We start from the raw sequence: 24,912 nt of genomic DNA, 5'->3' as shown, positions 1-24,912 counted from the left end.
AATGTTTCTCCTGGTTGGGCAAAAGACAGCCCTTAATGTGACCTATTTACAAGCATTAGACACTAAGTCACTTTCTGTCTGCTCAGGTGAGATGTCTACAAAATATTCGTGATGCTTGCTGAGTGTTCTGACTTGAGTTTTATGCCTGGAAATTGAAATATTTTCACAGCCAGAGCTAGGCAAAGACTTTGCAGGCAAGCCTCACTAACATAGCAAGCAGAATTCAAATTTACATATAGAGTCTCCATTGCAGCATTAATATCTAGCTCAGATCGGCAGCTCGACAGATGTCTGAGAAGAGTTGAGAAATAAAACCATTTTAAGAGGATCTGAACGTGAATCTCGAGAGCCACACACATAGGTCAGCATCTGCAGCCCACAGCCCAGCGGCAATATAATTACAGCGCATGCGGAAAACCCTGTATTTGGGGCTCCCTTGGACCTTCCTGTCCATGCAGACGGAGTAACCTTGGTAAGGCAATTTCCTTTCCAATCCCTTTGATTTTCTATTCATCTTAAGTGAGTTTATTTGGCTGTTTGTGTTTGGCTCATTCTGGAAACAGTCAGCATAGGGGAAATCATTTGTGTTTGGGAGTGAAGAGAAACAGAAGAGCAGGTGCAGAGAGAGAACTACATGCTGGGAAGACAAATACTTCTACCTAGATCTACCCATTACCCACAATACAACTACAGTGAAGGTGAGGCTGAGGGGAGAGGGTGCACACTTTTTCAGTTCATGAAACTTTTATGTTTTCTTTTTGTTTAGAAGATGGCATATTAGAGGCTTTCAATGCATGTCAGCCAAATGAAAATAACAAGATAGTGCATAAAAATCAGTTTTGTGAGCTTAATTCAAGAAGGAAAATCCACCAGAATTGTGACACCCCAGATCCCAGGGAGAAGAACACTGGAAAACAGCTCCTGTGACAGCATCCAGCTGATAAAAGTGAGTGAAGCCCAGTATGTAAGAGAGGCAGAGAGCCAGCCTCCCTCTATGACTCACCTTTCCATTCCACTGGGGATTCAAGCAACCCAGGCTGCGGGAAAGTACTTTGTTTCGCCCAAGTCCTGCAGCTAACTTGGAGCGAGACTTGACTTTAAAACACTGCCTTTCCTTGGCAAGTGGGCAGCTTTACTGCACAGGCATTTTAGTCTTAGGCCAGAGATTGGAGTACCTGCTCTGCAGTTGCGTAGGGGCCTCCACAGCTAGAACCATGGAAAGTGACTCAGCAGTAAGTCCTGGAATTGTGCTCTCCTTGTTGCAAGCCTGGGACAGGAGGAGAGCTGCCACAGCTACAGTATCCTCTGGGTGGTGAAACTTACAGCCAGGGGCAGTTTGGAGACCTGCAACAGGTCTGCATGTGCCATTGCTGGATGCCCCAGGCTGCACCCCTGGTGAAGCAGGGCCCTCTCTGCTCTACCCTCAGGAAGAAATTCAGGCATTTGAAGCATCCACTTGCATGGGCTAGCAGCCTGAGCCACCCCACTCTTCATGGGCAGAGATTGAAGGAGGGCAGGCCCTATCCATTCTGTGCCAAGGCCAATCTCCAGGAATTTGGAGCACCCATTCACCTGGTTCTGCAGCCTAAGCTTCTCCACCCTTCCTGGGCATACATCATGTTGCAGAGTGGCCCTCTCTGCTTCACACCCAGGTAGATCTCCAGGCATTCGGAGCACCCGGTTCAGCAGCCTAAGCCACCCTGCCCTTCCTGTGCAGAGATCCTGGTGCAGAGGATCCCTCTCCACTGTACGCCCAGGCAGATCTCTAGGCATCTGGAGCACCCATTCTCCTGGAATAGGAGTATAGACTGCCCTCCAATCTTGTTTAGACAACTTGTGATAAGTAGGTTTCCCAGCTCCATGTCTACACACACCTCTGGGTGCTTGGTGTCTGTCCACTGTGTTTGCCCTTGGCACTGGTGCTGGTGCCTGCCATCAGGAGATCTGTAAGCAGAACTGACAGGTCTGGCCCGCTCCTCTTGACCTACAACCCCTCACCCTTAGGGCTGAGCAGGGAGCTCAAATCATTGTTCGCTTCATGAATGAGCCCATTGCCAGAGGCAGCAGAGAGTTTCTCCCAGAAAACAAGGATCAAGTATACACCCAGCCACATTGGCTGCAGCTGGCTCTTGTCTATAAGTGCCACCTACTAGCTTGTAGTTCAAACTGCACAGCTTAATTAAAACTTGCCAAAAAAGGGCATAAAGCTATAGAAGCAAAGCCAAAAGACAATATCCAGGATTCTCTACACTCACACCTCCTAGGCAGGAGTGGGAAGGGAAGGGAAAGAAAGAAAAAATAATAATATTTTAGGGACAGAGAAAAAGAACAAATCCTATCTGAAAGAAAATAATTACAAAAATTAGAAGTGATAGTTTCTCCAGTTGAGAAGAAACTAGCACAAGAATTTGGGCACCATGAAAAATCAGAATGTGTGACACCAGCAAAGGATCACACTACCTCTCCAGCAATGGACCCTAATCAAAATGAAAACTTGGAAATGAAAGTTAAAGAACTCAAGGCATGGATTGCAAATAAGTTCAACGAGATTCAGTATGAGGTTGAAAGTCAACACAAAGAAACTTTCAAAGCAACCCAGGAAATGAAGAAAGAGATAAACATCCTTAAAAAAAAATCAATCAGAGCTTTGGAAATTAAAAAACTCACTTAAGAAACTTCAAAATATAATTGAAAGCTTTATCAGTAGACTGGACCAGGCAGAAGAAATAATTTCAGAGCTTGAAGTTTTCTCTTCCAAATTAACCAAGTCAGACAAAAGTATTCAAAAAATAAAAGATTGTGAAAAGTGACCAACTCTAAAATTATTAGCATTCTAGAGAGAGAAGAGAAAAAGCAAAGAACCTGGAAAATATATTTGAGAAAATAGTTTAAGAAAATATCCCTAATGTTGCTAGAGAGGGAGACATCTAGGTACAAGAAATCCAGAGAACACCTGCATTACTCTATACAAAATGAACATCACCAGGCATATATTCACCAGACTGTCCAAGGTCAATGCTATAGAAAAAATCTTAAAGAAAGCTACAGAAAAAAACTCAGATCATGTACAAAGGGAACCTCATCAGGCTAACAGTGGGCTTCTCAGTAGAAAGCTTATAAGCAAGTAGAACTATTTTCAGTATTCTTAAAAAAAAGAGAGAGATTCCAATCAAGCATTTCATATTCAACCAAATTAATCTTCATAAGTGAAGGAGAAATAAAATATTTTCCAGGCAAGAAAAAGAAAAGCCATCCACATAGGAAAAAAAGAAGTCAAACTATTTCTCTTCTCAGATGATGTGATTCTATGCCTAGGAAACCCTAAAGAGTTTGTCAAAAGGCTCCTGTAACTGATAAACAACTTCAGTTAAGTTTCAGGATAAAAAAATACATGTACAAAACTCAGTAGCGTGTCTGTACACCAGTAACTTTCAAGCTGAAAGCCAAATCAAGAATGCAATTCCATTTAAAGTAGACCAAAAAAAGGTACCTAGAAATGCATTCAACCAAGGAGATAAGCAATCTCTGTAAGAAGAACTATAAAACACTGCTAAAAATAATCATAGATGATACAAACAAATGGAAAAACATTCAATGCTCATGGATTTGAAGAATTAATATTGTTAAAATGGCCATATGCCTCAAAGAAATCTATATATTCAATGCTATTTCTATCAAACTTTCAGTGTCATTTTTCACAGAACTAGAAAAAAACCCAAATAGCTTAAAACCAAAAAATAGCTCAAATAGCCAAAGCAATCCTAAGCAAAAAAGAAAAAAGCTGAAGGCATCTCATTACCCAATTTCAAGCTATACTAAAAGGCTGTCATAACCACAACAGTATGGTACTGGTACAGACAGAGACACATAGACCAATGCAACAGAATAAAAAACACAGAAATGAAGCTGCACACCTACAGTCATCTGATATTTGACAAAGTTAACAAAACTAAGCAATGGGGAATGCACTCCCTATTCAATAAATGGTGTTGGGATAGTTGGAAAGCCATATTCAGAAGAATGAATTTGTACCCCCACCTTTCACTATATGCAAAAATTAACTCTCAATGGGCTAAAGATGTAAAACCTCAAACTATAAGAATTCAAGAAGAAATCCTGGGAAACACCATTCTGGTTATCAGCTTTGGGAAGGCTTGCTTTCAGCCCTTAAAAACAATGGCCACAAAAACAAAAATTGAGCTGGGCACAGTGGCTCACACCTGTAATCCTAGCTGTTTAGGAGGCCGAGGCAGGTGACACCTGAGGTCAGGAGTTTAAGACCAGAGTGACCAATGTGGTGAAACCCCATCTCTACTAAAAATACAAAAATTAGCCAGGCGTACGTGCCTGTAGTCCCAGCTACTCAGGAGGCTGAGGCAGAAGAATCACTTGAACCTGGGAGGCGGAGGTTGCAGTGAGTCAAGATCACGCCATTGCACTCCAGCCTGGGCAACAGAGCAAGACTCCATCTGAAGAAAAAAAAAAATTGGCAAGTGGATCTTAATTAAACTAAAAAGCTCCTACACAGCAAAAGAAATTATCAAGGGAGTACACAGACACTTACAGAATGAAAGAAAATATCCAGAATCTATAAAGAACTTAAGCAAGTCAACAAACAAGAAAACAAATAACTCCATTAAAAATGGGCCAGAAATATAAACAGACACTTTCAAAATAAGAGATATAAGTGGCCAAGAAACATATGAAAAAATGCTCATCATCACTAATCATCAAAAAAATGCAAATGAAAAACCACAATGCGATACCATCTCACACCAGTCAGAATGCCTATTATTAAAAATTAAAAAAAAAAAACAGATGCTGGTGAGGGTACAGAGAAAAGGGAACACTTATACACTTACACAGTGTTGGTGGGGTTGTACATTAAGTCAGCCACTGTGGAAAGCAGCATGGAGCTTTCTCAAACAACTTAGAACAACCATTTGACCCAGCAATCCCATTAGTGGGTATATATCCTAAAGAAAACAAAGTGTTCTACCAAAAAGACACCAGTATTCACATGTTCACTGAAGCACTATTCACAATAGCAAAGACATGGAATCAACCGAAGTGCCCATCAACGGTGGACTGCATAACGAAAATGTGGTACATATACAACATGGAATACTATACAGCCATAAAAAAGAACAAAATTATGTTCTGTGAAGCAATAGAAGCAACTGGAAGCCATTGTTCTAAGTAAATTAAGGCAGAAAAGAAAACCAAATATTGCTAGTCACAGAGCTAGTCACTGGCAAGGCCTACGTTCAAATGTAGGCCCACGCTTACTCAGATGTACCATATGGTTTCCCAATTATTTATCTTCTCTTCTTTTCTACTTGTCAGGATTTATGTGACTACAGTGGATCTGCTTGGATAGTCCAGAATAATCTATTTTAAATTCAAGTAATCATTAACCTTAATTAAATGATAAATTCATTTTGCTCTGTAAGGCAATGTATTCAAAATAGTGGTGTTTCATCATATTGATAGGCAAAAGGATTAGGGTATATAATCTTCTTGGGGAAAATAATTCTACCAATCACACCACCATTAAGCAAACCTAAGATCCCAGTTACCATAGTATTTTAAAACTGTGGCTGGTACACTTGTCATTTATCATCCAAATTAGGCAAGAAAGTACCAAGAGGCACTCTGATAATCCCTGTATGCCAAACATGTTTTTCCCTGTCCTTGAGGCATAACAGCACACAGTATGAACAGGGTTGATAACTTCTGCCAGGATGATAACTCACTTTCTTGCTTGCTGTTCTCCTACCACAAGTAGTCTAAAGTGACTGGGAAACAACAAGAACTTATCATTTAGTGAGACACTTGCTGGTTCCCTGGGAACCAGGGGCTCTATACAGGCACAACCCAGAGTTATATATTTGGAAAGCACAATTTCCCCAGGAGTCACTAGAAGCAATCATAAGCAGGTCACTTCTACTTTCAGCCTTAGTTCCAGACCCATGTATTCTACCTGTTGGAATACAACATCATATAATTATCTTTAGGGATACACATTGAATCTCAAAGAATGGTATGATATCCTTGGATGCAGTCTTTTCCAAACTGACCCCTCAGCTAAATCTTCATAAGGCCATTCTGTTTCTATATTAGGTGAGCAGGTTTTGGGAGGTGTGTTACCTAATAGTGCATATTGCTGTACTTTCCTCTCATTTATAGTGGGTTTCCACTCTAATTCAAATTCAATGTGAGGTTATACATTGGGAGATTAAAAAATACTATAAACTGTCAGTTCATGGTACTGGCTGACAGTCTGAAGACAAAAGGCAAACTCATACTCAGAATACATGTCAATTCCACTTATGATGAATGGCTTGGCTTTCCAAGATAGAAAATGTCCAAGGTAATTAACTTACCTCCCGGTAACTGGTTGGTCTCCTCAAACGATGGCACCATACTGGAACCCAGTGTTAATCTCTTTCATTGTCCGCTTGAGCATTTAGTAGCTGTAAGAGGAGGATCAGCCTTGATGTTAGAAACCCATGTTCTTGGGCCTGTACATCGCCTTGATTTTCTCAACCCTTTCAAACACCTGAGATATTGCATGAACTAGTGCATTCCTTTACAAAGGTATTCCACCAAGTTCAACACAAAGAAAATTTTGCCAGTTGTATATATTACTACAGCAAGCTAAGGACTATCAGTATCATACATACTGTCATTGATGTTAGCTTCATTGCCAGCTGGTCGGGGGCATACATAATCCAGCTTTAAGATTCTAATTTAAAATCTGTTTTCTTGGCCTGGCACGGTGGCTCACGCCTGTAATCCCAGCACTTTGGGAGGCTGAGATGAGTGGATCATGAGGTCAGGAGTTAGAGACCAGCCTAGTCAATATGGTGAAACTCCGTTTCTACTAAAAATACAATAATTAGCTGGGCGTGGGTGCACACGCCTGTAGTACCAGCTACTCAGGAGGATGAGGCAGAAGAATCGCTTGAACCCAGGAGGTAGAGGTTGCAGTGAGCCGAGATCACTCCATTGCACTACAGCCTGGGCAACAGAGTGAGATTCCCTCTCTTAAAAAAAAAAAAAAGAAAAGAAAAAAAATCTGTTTTCTTGAACTACCATTAATATCCACAGTCTTAGTTTGGGTTACGCAAGAAACAAACTCTTTGATGAGATTCACAGGTAAGAAGTTCTTAGAAAAATGTTTTCAGGGACAACACCTATAGAAGTGAAGAAGCAGATTGAGTAGGGAAAGGGATTAAAGGTGATACAGCTGCAATAAAATTCTCAAAGGGGGCTCTGGAACTTGGATTATCTTTCAAAGTTTCCTCTTGGAGTAAGGGAGTTACATTTTGTTCCCCTACATAAACGATTGATTGAATTCTGACTAGTTCTACAGAGAAAATTCACCTTGGGTGAGGCTACTCCCTATTGCTGAAGGTAATTTCTGGAGAGGTATCCAACTATGAGCTACCAGCATTCAACTCTCCCCACTGCTATGTAATAAAGTCATTATTCTGGAATAGGAATCTAGGCATCAAACCACAGTGGCCATTACACCTGTAAAATAGAGGAAAAAGGAAAAATTTGGCGGTTTGGGTGATTTGGAGTTGTTTGTATTTATTTGTATGATTATTTTCACATATCACCTTATCATTTTGATTACACAGAGATTCATCTATAACAAGGGTCAGAAAACTTTTTTTTAAAGGCCTAGATAGTAAATATTTTAGGCTTTGTGGGCCATATACAGTTTCTATTGCATATTCTCTTCATCACCTGCTTTGTTACAACACTTCAAAATATATTAAAAACATTCTTGGCTTGCAGACCACAAGAAAAAACAGCATCAGCCAGGTTTGGCCCTCAGGCCATAGTTTGCCAACCCTGTTTTACACAGGCAGTACATGTCAGCCAGCAATAATCCCCTATCTTTCACATTCTTTCATAGAATTCTAATATAATAATCAGATAAAGATCAACTAATATTTAGTGTGGCTTTTTATGTCTAAAACAAAATTGTAACTATATCAATTCATTTTCAGAACTGTAAATAGTATTATCATCCCTATTTATACACGAGAAAACTGTGGCACAGAAAGGAGAAGTAACTTCTGTAAAGGCACATAACTAGTAGGTATTGAAGCCAGCATTTCAATCTAGGCAGTCTGACCCAAAGGCCACAGTAATAACCATTGTATATGTTCTATATATTTCCATTTGTTAGGAAATGAAGACCAGCTCATCAGCATGATATATGAGACTTTTTATAATCTATAGCCACTGGCTTTTAGGAAAACTGTTTGGTCTTCCAGATGCTGCTCAAGGCTCGTCTTTTCTCAACTGTCTTACTTGTTTCTACCTCTTTCTTTACTTACCCACATTCTTATCCACACCGTATTTGTCCATTCTCACACTGCTATAAAGACTCACCTGAGACTGGGTAATTTATTAAAAAAAAAAAAAAAAAGAGGTTCAATTGACTCACAGTTCTGCATGGCTCAGGAGGTCTAGGGAAACTTACAATTACGGTAGAAGGGAAAGTGGGCACATATTACATGGCAGCAGGAGAGAGAGAGTAAGCAAGAGCAAGGAAAACTGACTTATAAAACAATCAGAACTTGTGAGAACTCATTCACCGTCAGGAGAACAGCATGGGCGAAACCACTCCCATGATCCAATCATCTCCCACCCGTTTTTCTCCCTGGATATGTGGGGATTATGGGAATTACAATTTGAGATGAGATTTGGGTGGGGAAACAAAGCCAAACTGTTTTACCCACCATTATTGGTTCTTATTTATGTATTAAGATTCAGTACATGTCATCTTTTTTGGCAAATCTTCTTGACATTTCCACCCTAAATAAAAACCTGTCCGTCTGCTTCTCCTTGTACTTTGTACATTTCTTAGCACCTATAATATTATTTTATAAATATTCATGCCCACATCTACCTCCTCCCTTTCTAGCTCAGGATTGTTTTTCGGATTTTTGTTCGTTTGTTTGTTTATTTTTCTGATTTCAGGTTGCGCTCATTGATGTGGTGTGAAATTAATTTAGTGGGATATAAAAAGCATTTTTAACAAAATGCAATAAAAATATCACATAGCATAGGTAAATATATTTCTTTTTTTATTTTTATTTTATTTTATTTATTATTATTATTATTATTATTATTATTATTATTATACTTTAGGCTCTATGGTACATGTGCGCAACATGCAGGTAAGTTACATATGTATACACGTGCCATGCTGGTGCGCTGCACCCACCAACTCGTCATCTAGCATTAGGTATATCTCCCAATGCTATCCCTCCCCCCGCCCCCCACCCCACAACAGTCCCCAGAGTGTGATGTTCTCCTTCCTGTGTCCATGTGTTCTCATTGTTCAATTCCCACCTATGAGTGAGAATATGCGGTGTTTGGTTTTTTGTTCTTGTGATAGTTTACTGAGAATGATGATTTCCAATTTCATCCATGTCCCTACAAAGGACGTGAACTCATCATTTTTTATGGCTGCATAGTATTCCATGGTGTATATGTGCCACATTTTCTTAATCCAGTCTATCATTGTTGGACATTTGGGTTGGTTCCAAGTCTTTGCTATTGTGAATAATGCCGCAATAAACATACGTGTGCATGTGTCTTTATAGCAGCATGATTTACAGTCCTTTGGGTATATACCCAGTAATGGGATGGCTGGGTCAAATGGAATTTCTAGTTCTAGATCCCTGAGGAATCGCCACACTGACTTCCACAAGGGTTGAACTAGTTTACAGTCCCACCAACAGTGTAAAAGTGTTCCTATTTCTCCACATCCTCTCCAGCACCTGTTGTTTCCTGACTTTTTAATGATTGCCATTCTAACTGGTGTGAGATGGTATCTCATTGTGGTTTTGATTTGCATTTCTCTGATGGCCAGTGATGGTGAGCATTTTTTCATGTGTTTTTTGGCTGCATAAATGTCTTCTTTTGAGAAGTATCTGTTCATGTCCTTCGCCCACTTTTTGATGGGGTTGTTTGTTTTTGTCTTGTAAATTTGTTGGAGTTCATTGTAGATTCTGGATATTAGCCCTTTGTCAGATGAGTAGGTTGCGAAAATTTTCTCCCATTTTGTAGGTTGCCTGTTCACTCTGATGGTAGTTTCCTTTGCTGTGCAGAAGCTCTTTAGTTTAATTAGATCCCATTTGTCAATTTTGGCTTTTGTTGCCATTGCTTTTGGTGTTTTAGACATGAAGTCCTTGCCCATGCCTATGTCCTGAATGGTATTGCCTAGGTTTTCTTCTAGGGTTTTTATGGTTTTAGGTCTAACATTTAAGTCTTTAATCCATCTTGAATTGATTTTTCTATAAGGTGTAAGGAAGGGATCCAGTTTCAGCTTTCTACATATGGCTAGCCAGTTTTCCCAGCACCATTTATTAAATAGGGAATCCTTTCCCCATTTCTTGTTTTTGTCAGGTTTGTCAAAGATCAGATAGTTGTAGATATGTGGCATTATTTCTGACGGGTCTGTTCTGTTCCATTGATCTATATCTCTGTTTTGGTACCAGTACCATGCTGTTTTGGTTACTATAGCCTTGTAGTATAGTTTGAAGTCAGGTAGCATGATGCCTCCAGCTTTGTTCTTTTGGCTTAGGATTGACTTGGCGATGCGGGCTCTTTTTTGGTTCCATATGAACTTTAAAGTAGTTTTTTCCAATTCTGTGAAGAAAGTCATTGGTAACTTGATGGGGATGGCATTGAATCTGTAAATTACCTTGGGAAGGATGGCCATTTTCATGATATTGATTCTTCCTACCCATGAGCATGGAATGTTCTTCCATTTGTTTGTATCCTCTTTTATTTCCTTGAGCAGTGGTTTGTAGTTCTCCTTGAAGAGGTCCTTCACATCCCTTGTAAGTTGGATTCCTAGGTATTTTATTCTCTTTGAAGCAATTGTGAATGGGAGTTCACTCATGATTTGGCTCTCTGTTTGTCTGTTATTGATGTATAAGAATGCTTGTGATTTTTGTACATTGATTTTGTATCCTGAGACTTTGCTGAAGTTGCTTATCAGCTTAAGGAGATTTTGGGCTGAGACAATGGGGTTTTCTAGATATACTATCATCTCATCTGCAAACAGGGACAATTTGACTTCCTCTTTTCCTAATTGAATACCCTTGATTTCCTTCTCTTGCCTAATTGCCCTGGCCAGAACTTCCAACACTATATTGAATAGAAGTGGTGAGAGGGGGCATCCCTGTCTTGTGCCAGTTTTCAAAGGGAATGCTTCCAGTTTTTGCCCATTCAGTATGATATTGGCTGTGGGTTTGTCATAAATAGCTCTTATTATTTTGAGATACGACCCATCAATACCTAATTTATTGAGAGTTTTTAGCATGAAGGGTTGTTGAATTTTGTCAAAGGCCTTTTCTGCATCTATTGAGATAATCATGTGGTTTTTGACTTTGGTTCTGTTTATATGCTGGATTACATTTATTGGTTTGTGTATATTGAACCAGCCTTGCATCCCAGGGATGAAGCCCACTTGATCATGGTGGATAAGCTTTTTGATGTGCTGCTGGATTCTGTTTGCCAGTATTTTATTGAGGATTTTTGCATCAACGTTCATCAAGGATTTTTGCATCAATGTTCATCAAGGATATTGGTCTAAAATTCTCTTTTTTTGTTGTGTCTCTGCCAGGCTTTGGTATCAGGATGATGCTGGCCTCATAAAATGAGTTAGGGAGGATTCCCTCTTTTTCTATTGATTGGAATAGTTTCAGAAGGAATGGTACCAGCTCCTCCTTGTACCTCTGGTAGAATTCGGCTGTGAACCCATCTGGTCCTGGACTTTTTTTGGTTGGTAAGCTATTGATTATTGCCACAATTTCAGCTCCTGTTATTGGTCTATTCAGAGATTCAACTTCTTCCTGGTTTAGTCTTGGGAGGGTGTATGTGTTCAGGAATTTATCCATTTCTTCTAGATTTTCTAGTTTATTTGCGTAGAGTTGTTTGTAATATTCTCTGATGGTAGTTTGTATTTCTGTGGGATCGGTGATGATATCCCCTTTATCATTTTTTATTGCATCTATTTGATTCTTCTCTCTTTTTTTCTTTATTAATCTTGCTAGCGGTCTATCAATTTTGTTGATCCTTTCAAAAAACCAGCTCCTGGATTCGTTTATTTTTTGAAGGGTTTTTTGTGTCTCTATTTCCTTGAGTTCTGCTCTGATTTTAGTTATTTCTTGCCTTCTGCTAGCTTTTGAATGTGTTTGCTCTTGCTTTTCTAGTTCTTTTAATTGTGATGTTAGGGTGTCAATTTTGGATCTTTCCTGCTTTCTCTTGTGGGCATTTAGTCCAATAAATTTCCCTCTACACACTGCTTTGAATGCATCCCAGAGATTCTGGTATGTTGTCTCTTGGTTCTCGTTGGTTTCAAAGAACATCTTTATTTCTGCCTTCATTTTGTTATGTACCCAGTAGTCATTCAGGAGCAGGTTGTTCAGTTTCCATGTAGTTGAGCGGTTTTGAGTGAGATTCTTAATCCTGAGTTCTAGCTTGATTGCACTGTGATCTGAGAGATAGTTTGTTATAATTTCTGTTCTTTTACATTTATTGAGGAGAGCTTTACTTCCAAGTCTATGGTCAATTTTGGAATAGGTGTGGTGTGGTGCTGAAAAAAATGTATATTCTGTTGATTTGGGGTGGAGAGTTCTGTAGATGTCTATTAGGTCTGCTTGGTGCAGAGCTGAGTTCAATTCCTGGGTACCCTTGTTGATTTTCTGTTTCGTTGATCTGTCTAATGTTGACAGTGGGGTGTTAAAGTCTCCCATTATTAATGTGTGGGAGTCTAAGTCTCTTTGTAGGTCACTCAGGACTTGCTTTATGAATCTGGGTGCTCCTGTATTGGGTGCATCTATATTTAGGATAGTTAGCTCTTCTTCTTGAATTAATCCCTTTACCATTATGTAATGGCCTTCTTTGTCTCTTTTGATCTTTGTTGGTTTAAAGTCTGTTTTATCAGAGACTAGGATTGCAACCCCTGCCTTTTTTTGTTTTCCATTTGCTTGGTAGATCTTCCTCCATCCTTTCATTTTGAGCCTATGTGTGTCTCTGCACGTGAGATGGGTTTCCTGAATACAGCACACTGATGGGTCTTGAGTCTTTATCCAATTTGCCAGTCTGTGTCTTTTAATTGGAGCATTTAGTCCATTTACATTTAAAGTTAATATTGTTATGTGTGAATCTGATCCTGTCATTATGATGTTAGCTGGTTATTTTGCTCGTTAGTTGATGCAGTCTCTTCCTAGTCTCAATGGTCTTTACATTTCGGTATGATTTTCCAGTGGCTGGTACCGGTTGTGCCTTTCCATGTTTAGCGCTTCCTTCAGGAGCTCTTTTAGGGCAGGCCTGGTGGTGACAAAATCTCTCAGCATTTGCTTGTCTGTAAAGTATTTTATTTCTCCTTCACTTATGAAGCTTAGTTTGGCAGGATATGAAATTCTGGGTTGAAAATTCTTTTCTTTAAGAATGTTGAATATTGGCCCCCACTCTCTTCTGGCTTGTAGGGTTTCTGCCGAGAGATCCGCTGTTAGTCTGATGGGCTTCCCTTTGATGGTAACCCGACCTTTCTCTCTGGCTGCCCTTAACATTTTTTCCTTGATTTCAACTTTGGTGAATCTGACAATTATGTGTCTTGGAGTTGCTCTGCTCGAGGAGTATCTTTGTGGCGTTCTCTGTATTTCCTGAATCTGAATGTTGGCCTGCCTTGCTAGATTGGGGAAGTTCTCCTGGATAATATCCTGCAGAGTGTTTTCCAACTTGTTTCCATTCTCCCCGTCACTTTCAGGTACACCAATCAGACGTAGATTTGGTCTTTTCACATAGTCCCACATTTCTTGGAGGCTTTGCTCATTTCTTTTTATTCTTTTTTCTCTAAACTTCCCTTCTCGCTTCATTTCATTCATTTCATCTTCCAGGGCTGACACCCTTTCTTCCATTTGATCGCATCGGCTCCTGAGGCTTCTGCATTCTTCACGTAGTTCTCGAGCCTTGGTTTTCAGCTCCATCCGCTCCTTTAAGCACTTCTCTGTATTGGTTATTCTAGTTATACATTCTTCTAAATTTTTTTCAAAGTTTTCAATGTCTTTGCCTTTGGTTTGAATATCCTCCCATAGCTCAGAGTAATTTGATCATCTGAAGCCTTCTTCTCTCAGCTCGTCAAAGTCATTCTCCGTCCAGCTTTGTTCCGTTGCTGGTGAGGAACTGCGTTCCTTTGGAGGAGGAGAGGTACTCTGGTTTTTAGAGTTTCCAGTTTTTCTGCTCTGTTTTTTCCCCGTCTTTGTGGTTTTATCTACTTTTGGTCTTTGATGATGGTGATGTACAGATGGGTTTTTGGTGTGGATGTCCTTTCTGTTAGTTTTCCTTCTAACAGACAGGACCCTCAGCTGCAGGTCTGTTGGAGTACCTGGCCGGCCGTGTGAGGTGTCAGTCTGCCCCTGCTGGGGGGTGCCTCCCAGTTAGGCTGCTCGGGGGTCAGGGGTCAGGGACCCACTTGAGGAGGCAGTCAGCCCGTTCTCAGATCTCCAGTTGCCTGCTGGGAGAACCACTGCTCTCCTCAAAGCTGTCAGACAGGGACATTTAAGTCTGCAGAGGTTACTGCTGTCTTTTTGTTTGTCTGTGCCCTGCCCCCAGAGGTGGAGCCTACAGAGGCAGGCAGGCCTCCTTGAGCTGTGGTGGGCTCCACCCAGTTCAAGCTTCCTGGCTGCTTTGTTTACCTAAGCGAGCCTGGGCAATGGCGGGCGCCCCTCCCCCAGCCTCGCTGCGGACTTGCTGTTTGATCTCAGACTGCTGTGCTAGCAATCAGCGAGACTCTGTGGCCGTAGGACCCTCTGAGCCAGGTGCGGGCTATACTCTCCTGGGGCACGGTTTCCTAAGCCCGTCGGAAAAACACAGTATTCGGGTGGGAGTGGCCCGATTTTCCAGGTGCCGTCTGTCACCCCTGGAAAGGGAACTCCCTGACCCGTTGTGCTTCCCGAGTGAGGCAATGCCTCGCCCCTGCTTTGGCTGGCGCACGGTGCACTCACCCACTGACCTGCGCCCACTGTCTGGCACTCCCTAGTGAGATGAACACGGTACCTGAGATGGAAATGCAGAAATCACCCGTCTTCTGCGTCGCTCGCGCTGGGAGCTGTAGACCGGAGCTGTTCCTATTCGGCCATCTTGGCTCCTCCCTGGTAAATATATTTCTATAAATCTTTTGTGTCAGTTTTCTCTGTGTGTGTGTGTTGTGTGTGTGTGTGTGTGTGCGCGTGTGTGTATTTGAAGCCTGGAATTATCTGCCAACTATAAGATCCCCATGATTTTTAAATATATATCCACCAAAGCCAACAAAGTTTGGAAAATGTGATCATTGTACCTAATATGATTATTCCTAATAAGTTCTTTAAGTTTTAGATGTTTGTTCTCAATTATAAATAATGTGTTGCAAAAAAATACTAGCACATATTGTACTTTAGTGAGCATTTTAAGCAATTAAAAATTAGGTAATTTCGTCTGTAATCCCAGCACTTTGGGAGGATGAGGTGGGCAGATCACAAGGTCAGGAGTTCGAGACCAGCCTGACCAACATGGTGAAACCCTGTCTCTACTAAAAATGCAAAAGTTAGCTGGGCATGGTGGTGCATGCCTGTAATCCCAGCTACTCAGGAGGCTGAGGCAAGAGAATCACTTGAACCTGGGAGGAGGAGGTTGCAGTGAACTGAGATCATGCCACTGCACTCCGGCCTGGGTGACAGAGCAAGACTCAGTTTAAAAAAAAAAATCGGTAATTTCTCCATATATCTGAAGGTGCCTGAAAATAATGTGAGGTATTGAGAAACTTGGAATTCCTAGATCATGCATTATGATTTACCTGGTAACCAAAATGTAACCAGCTGTTCTCCATCTCCTTTGACCATGTAAGGAAGAAAATTAACTTAACCTACCATTTAAGGGTTTACATTCAGTGTAAAATATCAGTATAAAATATTGTTATTTATTAAAAGTGGGAGTTCCCTTCCTGGAAGGCTTTAAGGAAGGGTTGCCAAAACTTTCTAATCACTTACGTTGATATCATCCAAAAATTGTTATGAGAACTGAATCTTAAAGGACTCTAAAATAATCACACTTATCAGCATAGCTAATGCCTGTAAAAACCTAGAAGGTTTTTCTGAATATGCAAGAGCCATCTGTGGACAATAATGCAATTACTCAGTTTGGCTAATCTCTTCAAGTTTCTTGAGAATACTCTATTCTCTGATGGTGTTTTCAATCAGACTTAAGGTGTATTACTTATACGGTTGTGACCTTTGTGAAAAAAGAAAAAAAGCACCTAAATTTAAACAAAACCTGTCATTCTCCACATTCTCTGTGCAGATACAATGTTAAGTTTAACCTGAAATGTTAAGAGTTTAATAACTTCTTGTTTTGCTCTTTTAAAGGTGGTATTTTCCAACATTCTTTTTTAAAAAAATAAAGTTTTTATTTATGTAATTATAAAATAGTGCTTGTACTCAAGTCAGAAGAGGAAAAGTGGGGGTCACTAATATTCGTTATTTGAAAGAATTTTTAGAATCACCTAAATTTGAGGTAGCTGTCATGGCTTTAGACCTGTTTTGATGATATTTTTAAAATTTTTATTCACTTTATGCAATAATATTCAGTGTTATTTAATGATAAGAAGTGCATTTATAAATTAGAAAACCTGTAAAACAATAATACCTACTTTGAATTCACCAGTATAAGAGAAAGAAACTGGACATATCAATAATATAATAGTACTGGAATTTTTAATGAGAACATGATAATTACTTCTTAGAAATGATCTTAAATATGTTATTTATAAATGATATCAAGGTAAAATAGTAGTAACTTAGAAAACAGCAGATAAGGATGTAAAACAAAATGAAATTCTCAATTTGTCATGTTAATTAATGTAGTTATTCTCTCACTTATCTTTCTATGAGAAGAGATTATAGCATCTTCACAGCAACTCAGGGGAAAGTAAATGATTGAAAAGTAGATTGATTTTCTTTACTGATTTACATGTGTTTTTAAGTTTTTGTAGGGGCTTAAAGCATTGTGTTGCAGTATTAGTCCATTCTCACCCTGCTGTAAAGAAATATCTGAGACTGGGCAATTCATACAGAAAAGAGGTTTAATTGGCTCATGGTTCTGCAGGCTGTGTTGGAAGCATAGTGGATTCTAGGGCGGCATCAGGAAACTTTCAACCCTAGCAGAAGGCAAAGGGGGAGCAAGTGTGTCTTACATGGCCAGAGCAGAAGGAAGAGAGATAAGGGTGAGGTGCTGTACACTTTTAAAAACCAGATCTTGTAAGCACTCACTCCTTGTAACAAGAGCAGCACTGAGGGGGAAAATCCTCCCTCATAATCCAATAACCTCCCACCAGGGCCCACCTCCAATTGGGGATTAAAATTCAACATGAGATTTGGGATGGGACACAGATCCAAATCATATTATTCTACCCTTGGCCCCCCTGAAAATCTCATGGCCTTCTCACATTGCAACACACAATCATGTCTTCCCAACTGTCCCCCAAAGTTTTAACTCATTCTAACATTAAGTCAAAAGTCTAAAGTCTCACCTGAGACAAGGCTAATCCCTTCCAGCTATGAGCCCGTAAAATCAAAAACAAGTAAGTTGCTTCCAAGATACAATGGAGCTACAGCAATTGAGTAAATATTCCCATTTAAAAATGAGGAGATCAGCTAAAAGGAAGTGGCTACAGGCCCCATGCATGTTCAAAACCCATCAGGGAAGTCATTAAATCTTAAAGCTCCAAATAATCTCCTTTGATTCCATGTCTCACATCCAGGATACACTGATGCAAGGGGTAGGCTCCTGAGGTCTTCAGTAGCTTCACCCCTGTGATTTTGCAGGGTTCTGTCCCCATAGCTGATGGTGTTGAGTGTCTGCATACCTTTCAGGCACACGGTGCAAGCTGTCAGTGGCTCTACCATTCTGGTTTCTGGAGGATGGTGACCCTCTTCTCACAGCTCCAGTATCCCAGTGAGAACTCTACATAGGGGCTCCAACCCCACATTTTCCCTTCTCACTGCCTAGTAAGAGTTCTCCATGAGGGTTCCAGCCCTGCAGCAGGCTTCTGCCTGGACATCCAGGCATTTTCATGAATCCTCTGAAATCTAGGCAGAGGCTCCCAAGCCTCAACCCTTGCAACTGTGTACCAGTAGACTTAATACGATGTGGAAGTTGCCACGGCTTATGGCTTTTACCCTCTGAAGCAGTGGCCCTTTTAGCCATAGTTAGAGCTGAAGTGGCTAGAATGCAGGGAGCAGTGTCCCAGGCTGTGCATGACAGTGGGGCGCTGGGCTTGGCCTATGAAACCATTCTTCCCTTTTAGGCCTCAGGCCTGTGATGGGAGGGGCTGTTGAAGAGGTCTCTGAAGTGCCTCTTAGGCCTATTTCTCATTACCTGATTACTAGCAATTGACTTCTGTTTGCTTATGCAAACTTCTACAGCCTGCTTGAATTCTTCCCCTGAAAAATGGATTTTTCTTTTCTATGACATGGCCAGGCTGCAAATTTCCAAACTTTTACACTCTGTGTCCCTTTTAAATATGTTTCAGTTTCAGATAATTTCTGTATTCCTGCATACGAGCATGGGCTTTTAGAAACAGCCAGGCCACATCCTGAAGACTTTACTTACAAATTTCTTCTGCCAGATACCCTAAATCATCTCTCTCAAGTTCAAAGTTCCACATATCCCTAGAACAGGTGCACAATGCTGACAGTCTCTTTGCTAAAGCATAGCAAAAGTGCCTTTACTTCAGTTCCCAATAAGTTCCTCATTTCCATCTGAGACCTCCTCAGCCTGAACTTCACTGTCCATATTACTATCAGCATTTTGGTGACAACCATTCAACAAGTCTCTAGGAAGTTCCATGCTTTCCCTTGTCTTCCTGTCTTCTTCTAAGTTCTCCAAACTGTCCCAACCTCTGCCCATTACCCAGTCCCAAAGCTGCTTCCACATTTTTTTTTAATCTTTATAGCAACACCCTTCTCCTTGGTACCAATTTTCTGTATTAGTTTATTCTTGCACTGCTAAAAATAAATACATGAAACTAAGTAATTTAAAATGAAAAGAGATTTAATTGCCTCACAGTTCTACAGGCTTTATAGGAAGCACAGTAGCTTCCAGGGAGGCCTCAGGAAACTTTCAGTCATGGCAGAAGGTGAAGAGCAAGAAATAGAGGGAGAGGTGCTACACACTTTTAAACAACCAGTTCTCATACTAACCCAGTCACTATCATGACAGTAGCACCTAAGAGGAAATCCATTCCTATAATTCAGTCACCTTCCACCAAACCCCACCTCCAATACTGGGGATTACAATTTGACAAGAGATGTCTGTTGGACCACAGCTCCAAACCATATCAGTTGCTATGGTTGTTGTTTATTTGTTCTTAATACCCTTTTAAATGGAGAATAGGTGAGTTATTGAGATATGAGAAGTTAGTAGATGTGTTGTTAGAAACTTGGCATTTCAGTAGAGGATCATCTATTCCAAGAATTTTACCCTTACCCTAAGACACATAAAATAGGTGTATAATTTAATATGAGAAAGAAAGGTACACAAGGCCATACTTAATTTCTGGCCCATTAAGTCTAACCTACAATCCTTTTTTTCTCTTTTAGTCAAGAGAGCTTATCTAGAAGCTGAAGAAAATGCAAGTAAAATTATTAAAATGTGAACCTTTAATCCACTCTATTAAAAATACGTGTTTCTGTTCATGTCCTTCACCCACTTTTTGATGGGGTTGTTTGTTTTTTTCTTGTAAATTTGTTTGAGTTCTTTGTAGATTCTGGATATTAGCCCTTTCTCAGATGAGTAGATTGCGAAAATTTTCTCCCATTTTGTAGGTTGCCTGTTCACTCTGATGGTAGTTTCTTTTGCTGTGCAGAACCTCTTTAGTTTAATTAGATCCCATTTGTCAATTTTGGCTTTTGTTGCCATTGCTTTTGGTGTTTTAGACATGAAGTCCTTGCCCATGCCTATGTCCTGAATTGTAATGCCTAGGTTTTCTTCTAGGGTTTTTATGGTTTTAGGTCTAACGTTTAAGTCTTTAATCCATCTTGAATTAATTTTTGTATAAGGTGTAAGGAAGGGATCCAGTTTCAGCTTTCTCCATATGGCTAGCCAGTTTTCCCAGCACCATTTATTAAATAGGGAATCCTTTCCCCATTGCTTGTTTTTCTCAGGTTTGTCAAAGATCAGATAATTGTAGATATGCGGCATTATTTCTGAGGGCTCTGTTCTGTTCCATTGATCTATATCTCTGTTTTGGTACCAGTACCATGCTGTTTTGGTTACTGTAGCCTTGCAGTAAAGTTTGAAGTCAGGTAACGTGATGCCTCCAGCTTTGTTCTTTTGGCTTAGGATTGACTTGGTGATGCGGGCTCTTTTTTGGTTCCATATGAAATGTCCAACAATGATAGACTGGATTAAGAAAATGTGGCACATATACACCATGGACTACTATTCAGCCATAAAAAATGATGAGTTCATGTCCTTTGTAGGGACATGGATGAAACTGGAAATCATCATTCTCAGTAAACTATCGCAAGAATAAAAAACAAAACACCGCATATTCTCACTATTCTCACTCATAGGTGGGAGTTGAACAATGAGAACACATGGACACAGGAAGGGGAACATCACACTCTGGGGACTGTTGTCGGGTGGGGGGAGGGAGGAGGGATAGCTTTAGGAGATATACCTAATGCTAAATGACAAGATGATGGGTGCAGCACACCAGCATGGCACATGTACACATATGTAACTAACCTGCACATTGTGCACATGTATCCTAAAACTTAAAGTATAATAAAAATAAAATAAAAAAATACATACTTCTCGAACTTTACTATTTTAAATTTTATTTGTAATAAATTACTCGGTATGCCTCACAACCAATCCCAACACATCAGAGTGTTACTAACATATCCAACATATTTTAGCAAAGTTCCTTGTGCAGTTGTAATGGGGGGCCACTTTAAGATACATCTCCATTGCTCACATCAAAACTGAAATGTTGCCCTTTAAATCCAGTTTAAGTAGTTTTGTGCAAGGATGGCTGAAGACTGAAGCTTCCTTAAGCTATTCTGTTTATAACTCTGACTTTGAAAGCTGATAAAGTGATTCATTCAGGCTGCTGTACAAACCGAATAACTGCTCACTGTGCCAAGATAAGGATTAGACACAATACCCTGTGTCAGGGCATAGATCTTAGGCAGGAGAGAAAGAACATCAGCACTTGGATATTGCCATTAACAGACTCAGATTTATTCTTAACCCCTCCTTGGATAGAAAGACTAATAATACATTTATAAAGAAGCCTGAAAGCATTCTTGAAGTGAGTGATTTTTCTGCATTTCAAACTAGAGTTTCACATAGGTCTCAAAGCTAGCCAAGATAAAATATCAAAAATATGAACACAAAGAATTTATGTGTGCAAGTAAGTGATGTCATTAGCCTGTAAAGATGTCATTCTACTTAAGATGACCTTCCAACCAGATGATTTTCCTGACCCAGATTTTTCACTTTAATAGTGCCATTTTCATCCTACCTGTCTAAATGCTGATTTGGTTTTCATCTATATGTGTCAGACAATAAATCTGAAGACAATATTTCCTACTTTTTAGACATCATCAATAAAGTTATTAAAAAAACACGTTTCTGTGGGTAAAAAACTATTAACTCTTCTTAGAATAAAACTGGAGCATTCTATAAGGCAGCTTCTCTATAAAACCTTGAAAGGGTCAAAAATTCCTGCCAGGTAATGAGTTCTAGAATTTGGATTGCAGGACTAAACTAATGCTAGTTACTCTACTTAGGGCACCTTCAAGAAGAGCATAGTCTTAGAGAGTACTTAGGGTCCAGCCAGAGACACTGAAATCAGCCTGCTTGCCAACTCCAACTACACTGATATAACAAGTTTAAGGGCCAGAAGCCAAACAGAAAGTAAAAACAGAACACAAGTAGGGTTGGGGGCCAAGCACAAAGAATTGTGGGCAATTGATTTTAATAAATTGTAATGAATTATTTTAATGAATAATAAAAAAAATTGAGTTCAGAAAATGAATAAACCTGGCTTAAAAGTATGAGGATACCAGGGAAAAATTCTAAAGATATTATTAAAAATTTTCTTAGGATAGACACTGGCTTTATACAAAAATAACTTGTGATTTAAGGGTTTTAAAAACAGTTTTCTTCTTAAAACCATCTGATTTCTTGACCAGTCACATTCCTAGTGCTTCTGTATGTCTTTGTAATATTATAGATGTTCCTTCACTTCCCTTAATTCCTGAGAGGGACAGTGTAACATAACTATAGAATGTCATATCCTGGACATAGCTGATTGGTCCAGTAATGCACATTTAATCCAAAACTTGGCAATCCGTTGCCTAATCAAGGATAAATGATAGTATCTTTCTCAAAAAAGAAATTAGATATATCTTAACTGTACTTAGTGATTGGAAGGTGCTTAAGGTGAAAGGCTATGTTGACTCTAAGATTTCCAAACATCTAGTACATTTAGGTAACTAAGGAAAAGAAGGCAATTCACATAAGGAGAGTGGAGCAGATGTAAAGACACAGAGGTTCTAAAAAAGGTGAGAGAGACATGGGAAGTCTGTCTGCCTTGGTATTTGATAGCTTATCAGGTTTCAGCTATAATTTGTGTGAAGCCTACCTGCATATACTTTGTTCAGTGACATCTCCATATCCTTACATCAAATCCACCCTTCTTTATTTGGGCCAACCAGAATGGACTTGTATCTCTTTCACCCAAAAAGGCTTCAGATAGAGAGCATAATTATTAGAGTAATTCTTACACATTATTTCCAGTATTTTCAGAGGGCACTGAGTGGTCAAAGAAGTTATGTAAAGAGAAAGGTAACTCTGGGAAAGAGCACAGAAAAGGAATTAGAGAAAATACTAAGGATAAATTTCGGCAAAATCAACATTTTCGTGGAAGTTCAGCCTTTGTACTCTGAAATGTTTGTGCTGGAACATATGTACATTTGCCAAAAAAAAAAAACCAGTGTAAAATATCATAGATTCATCATGTGACTTTAAATTACTGTAATTTTTAATGGGCTTATAATTAATTTCACTCACAGCTTATAACTACTCAAAATGACTATCTATCCATATTCTTTTTCCCTTATATTCCTTGTTCTTCAAATTTACAAAGACTCTTTTCTATTCTCCTCAAGGAAAAAGCTGGAATATCTTATTTCTTTATGCAACAAGATGAATTCTAGCTGAGTTTTACTAAAAGTTAAGCAGGTAAAGTGAAAAGGGACAATTTCCTTATTTTCATAATGAAAAAGAGAGAATTGGATAATTTTTCCTCTGAGGTTTTAGGAGAAGAAAGGTCCAAAAGGAAAATGTACTGCCTAAAGAAAGACTTTTTTAAAAAAATCAATGTTTGTTGACTGCAATATGCAGAATTATGAGTAAGAAAGAATAGCCAGAAATTCTAGTTCATCAGACAGGTATTTCCAAGTTCAAAACAAATGCCCCAAAAATAGAACCTCTAGTAAATGGCAAAATTGGTGTTTGAAAACCATGTAAGGCTTTCTTTCTTTTAAAGAGTGAATAGTAAAGTATGGAGGTTTTTTTTGAAGTCATATTGTTCAGTTTCTGTATTTAATTATGTATGTGTGTGGTGTTTTGTTTTGTTTCAGGATATGAAAGGGCGTATCTTTGATAACTTTAAATTCTTCCATGGTTATGAAAGTGTTTAAATTTATTGATTATGGGTCTAGTTATGATTATTTATATTTTCTTAAAATTTTTATATATTCTTAAAAATCATCTATGGTCAGGCCTATAATCCCAGCACTTTGGGAGACCAAGGCAGGGGGACTGCTTGGGCCCAGGAGTTCGAGATTAGCCTGGGGAACATAGCGAGACATCTTTACTACTAAAAAGAAATAAAAAATAAATAAATAAAATAAATTAGCTGGATGTGGTGGTGTGTGCCTGTGGTCCCAGCTACTCTGGAGGCTGAAGTGGAAGGATCATTTTAACCCTGGGAGATCAAGGCTGCAGTGAGCAGGGATCATACCACTTACATTTCAGCATGGGTGACAGAACAAGAACTTGCCTCAAAAAACAAACAATAAAAAACAAACAAAATTCATCTACTATATCCAGTCTTCCAAAGTCTTCCTGAGGCAGGAGAATGGCGTGAACCCGGGAGGCGGAGTTTGCAGTGAGCCAAGATCGCGCCACTGCACTCCAGCCTGGGTGACAGAGCGAGACTCCGTCTCAAAAAAAAAAAACAAAACAAAACAAAAAAAGAATATTGATGTACAGAGCCTGAGTATAAAAGAATAAATTTCACAGATTTTTCTTAACATTTTTAGAGTCCTACATGTATAGATAGTGTTTTCAATAGCCTCATGCCTTGTAGGAAAACCAAGGACAAAGAAAAAAAAAAAAGACCAAGATAAGCTATACCTGTATGTATTCTCCATGACCAGTTTCAGCCTTTTAAGTACGTATCCTTGATTACATATGCCAGCAACTTTATTAAAATATATGAAATGTGTATGGTCTCTGAAAATCAATTTGTAATCAAACTGAAATCTTTAGTTCTTTTTCCAATGTTTGTAAAGTATTTTTTAATTATTTTTTTCTTCCTAGTTAAAATAATGTGTTTGTAATTTTGAGATGTTTTTCCATGCACACAGCTTTAGCTATGGCTCTTGGACTTTAATTGTGAAGTACTTTCATTACTTTTCTTTCCAGGTTGTCCTTTTGTTTTAATGGCCAATGAGAATTAGGGTATCAATAGATTATAGATAGAGAGAGAGAGAGATAGATAATAGATTGTTCTGGATATTTAAAGTTATTTTTAAT

At 39.3% G+C, this 24,912-nt stretch overlaps 1 protein-coding gene and 1 long non-coding RNA gene across 4 annotated transcripts in view; one reads left to right on the top strand and one right to left on the bottom strand.

Annotated features, from left to right (window-relative positions):
• LOC134740166 (uncharacterized) overlaps positions 1–15,191 on the bottom strand; it is a 43,090-nt gene extending 27,899 nt beyond the window's left edge. For both annotated transcript variants that reach the window (XR_010127431.1, XM_063669965.1), the window contains exons 1-2: positions 15,100–15,191; positions 6,387–6,476 (exon numbers count right to left, since the gene is read on the bottom strand). Coding sequence is in view for 1 of the 2 variants with exons in the window: in XM_063669965.1 (XP_063526035.1) it covers positions 6,387–6,426 (40 nt within the window). In the remaining variant the exon portion in view is untranslated. The remainder of the gene's footprint in view (positions 1–6,386; positions 6,477–15,099) is intronic.
• The window catches only part of LOC134740168 (uncharacterized), a 239,331-nt gene continuing 229,181 nt past the window's right edge, over positions 14,763–24,912 (top strand). For both annotated transcript variants that reach the window (XR_010127435.1, XR_010127436.1), the window contains exon 1: positions 14,763–15,197. This is a non-coding gene — a long non-coding RNA (uncharacterized LOC134740168). The remainder of the gene's footprint in view (positions 15,198–24,912) is intronic.

Source organism: Pongo pygmaeus, chromosome 8 (assembly GCF_028885625.2).
Source record: "Pongo pygmaeus isolate AG05252 chromosome 8, NHGRI_mPonPyg2-v2.0_pri, whole genome shotgun sequence".
Classification (NCBI taxonomy): domain Eukaryota; kingdom Metazoa; phylum Chordata; class Mammalia; order Primates; family Hominidae; genus Pongo; species Pongo pygmaeus.
The sequence above is the reverse complement of the archived record's forward strand: the minus strand, read 5'-3'. Positions and strand labels throughout refer to the sequence as shown.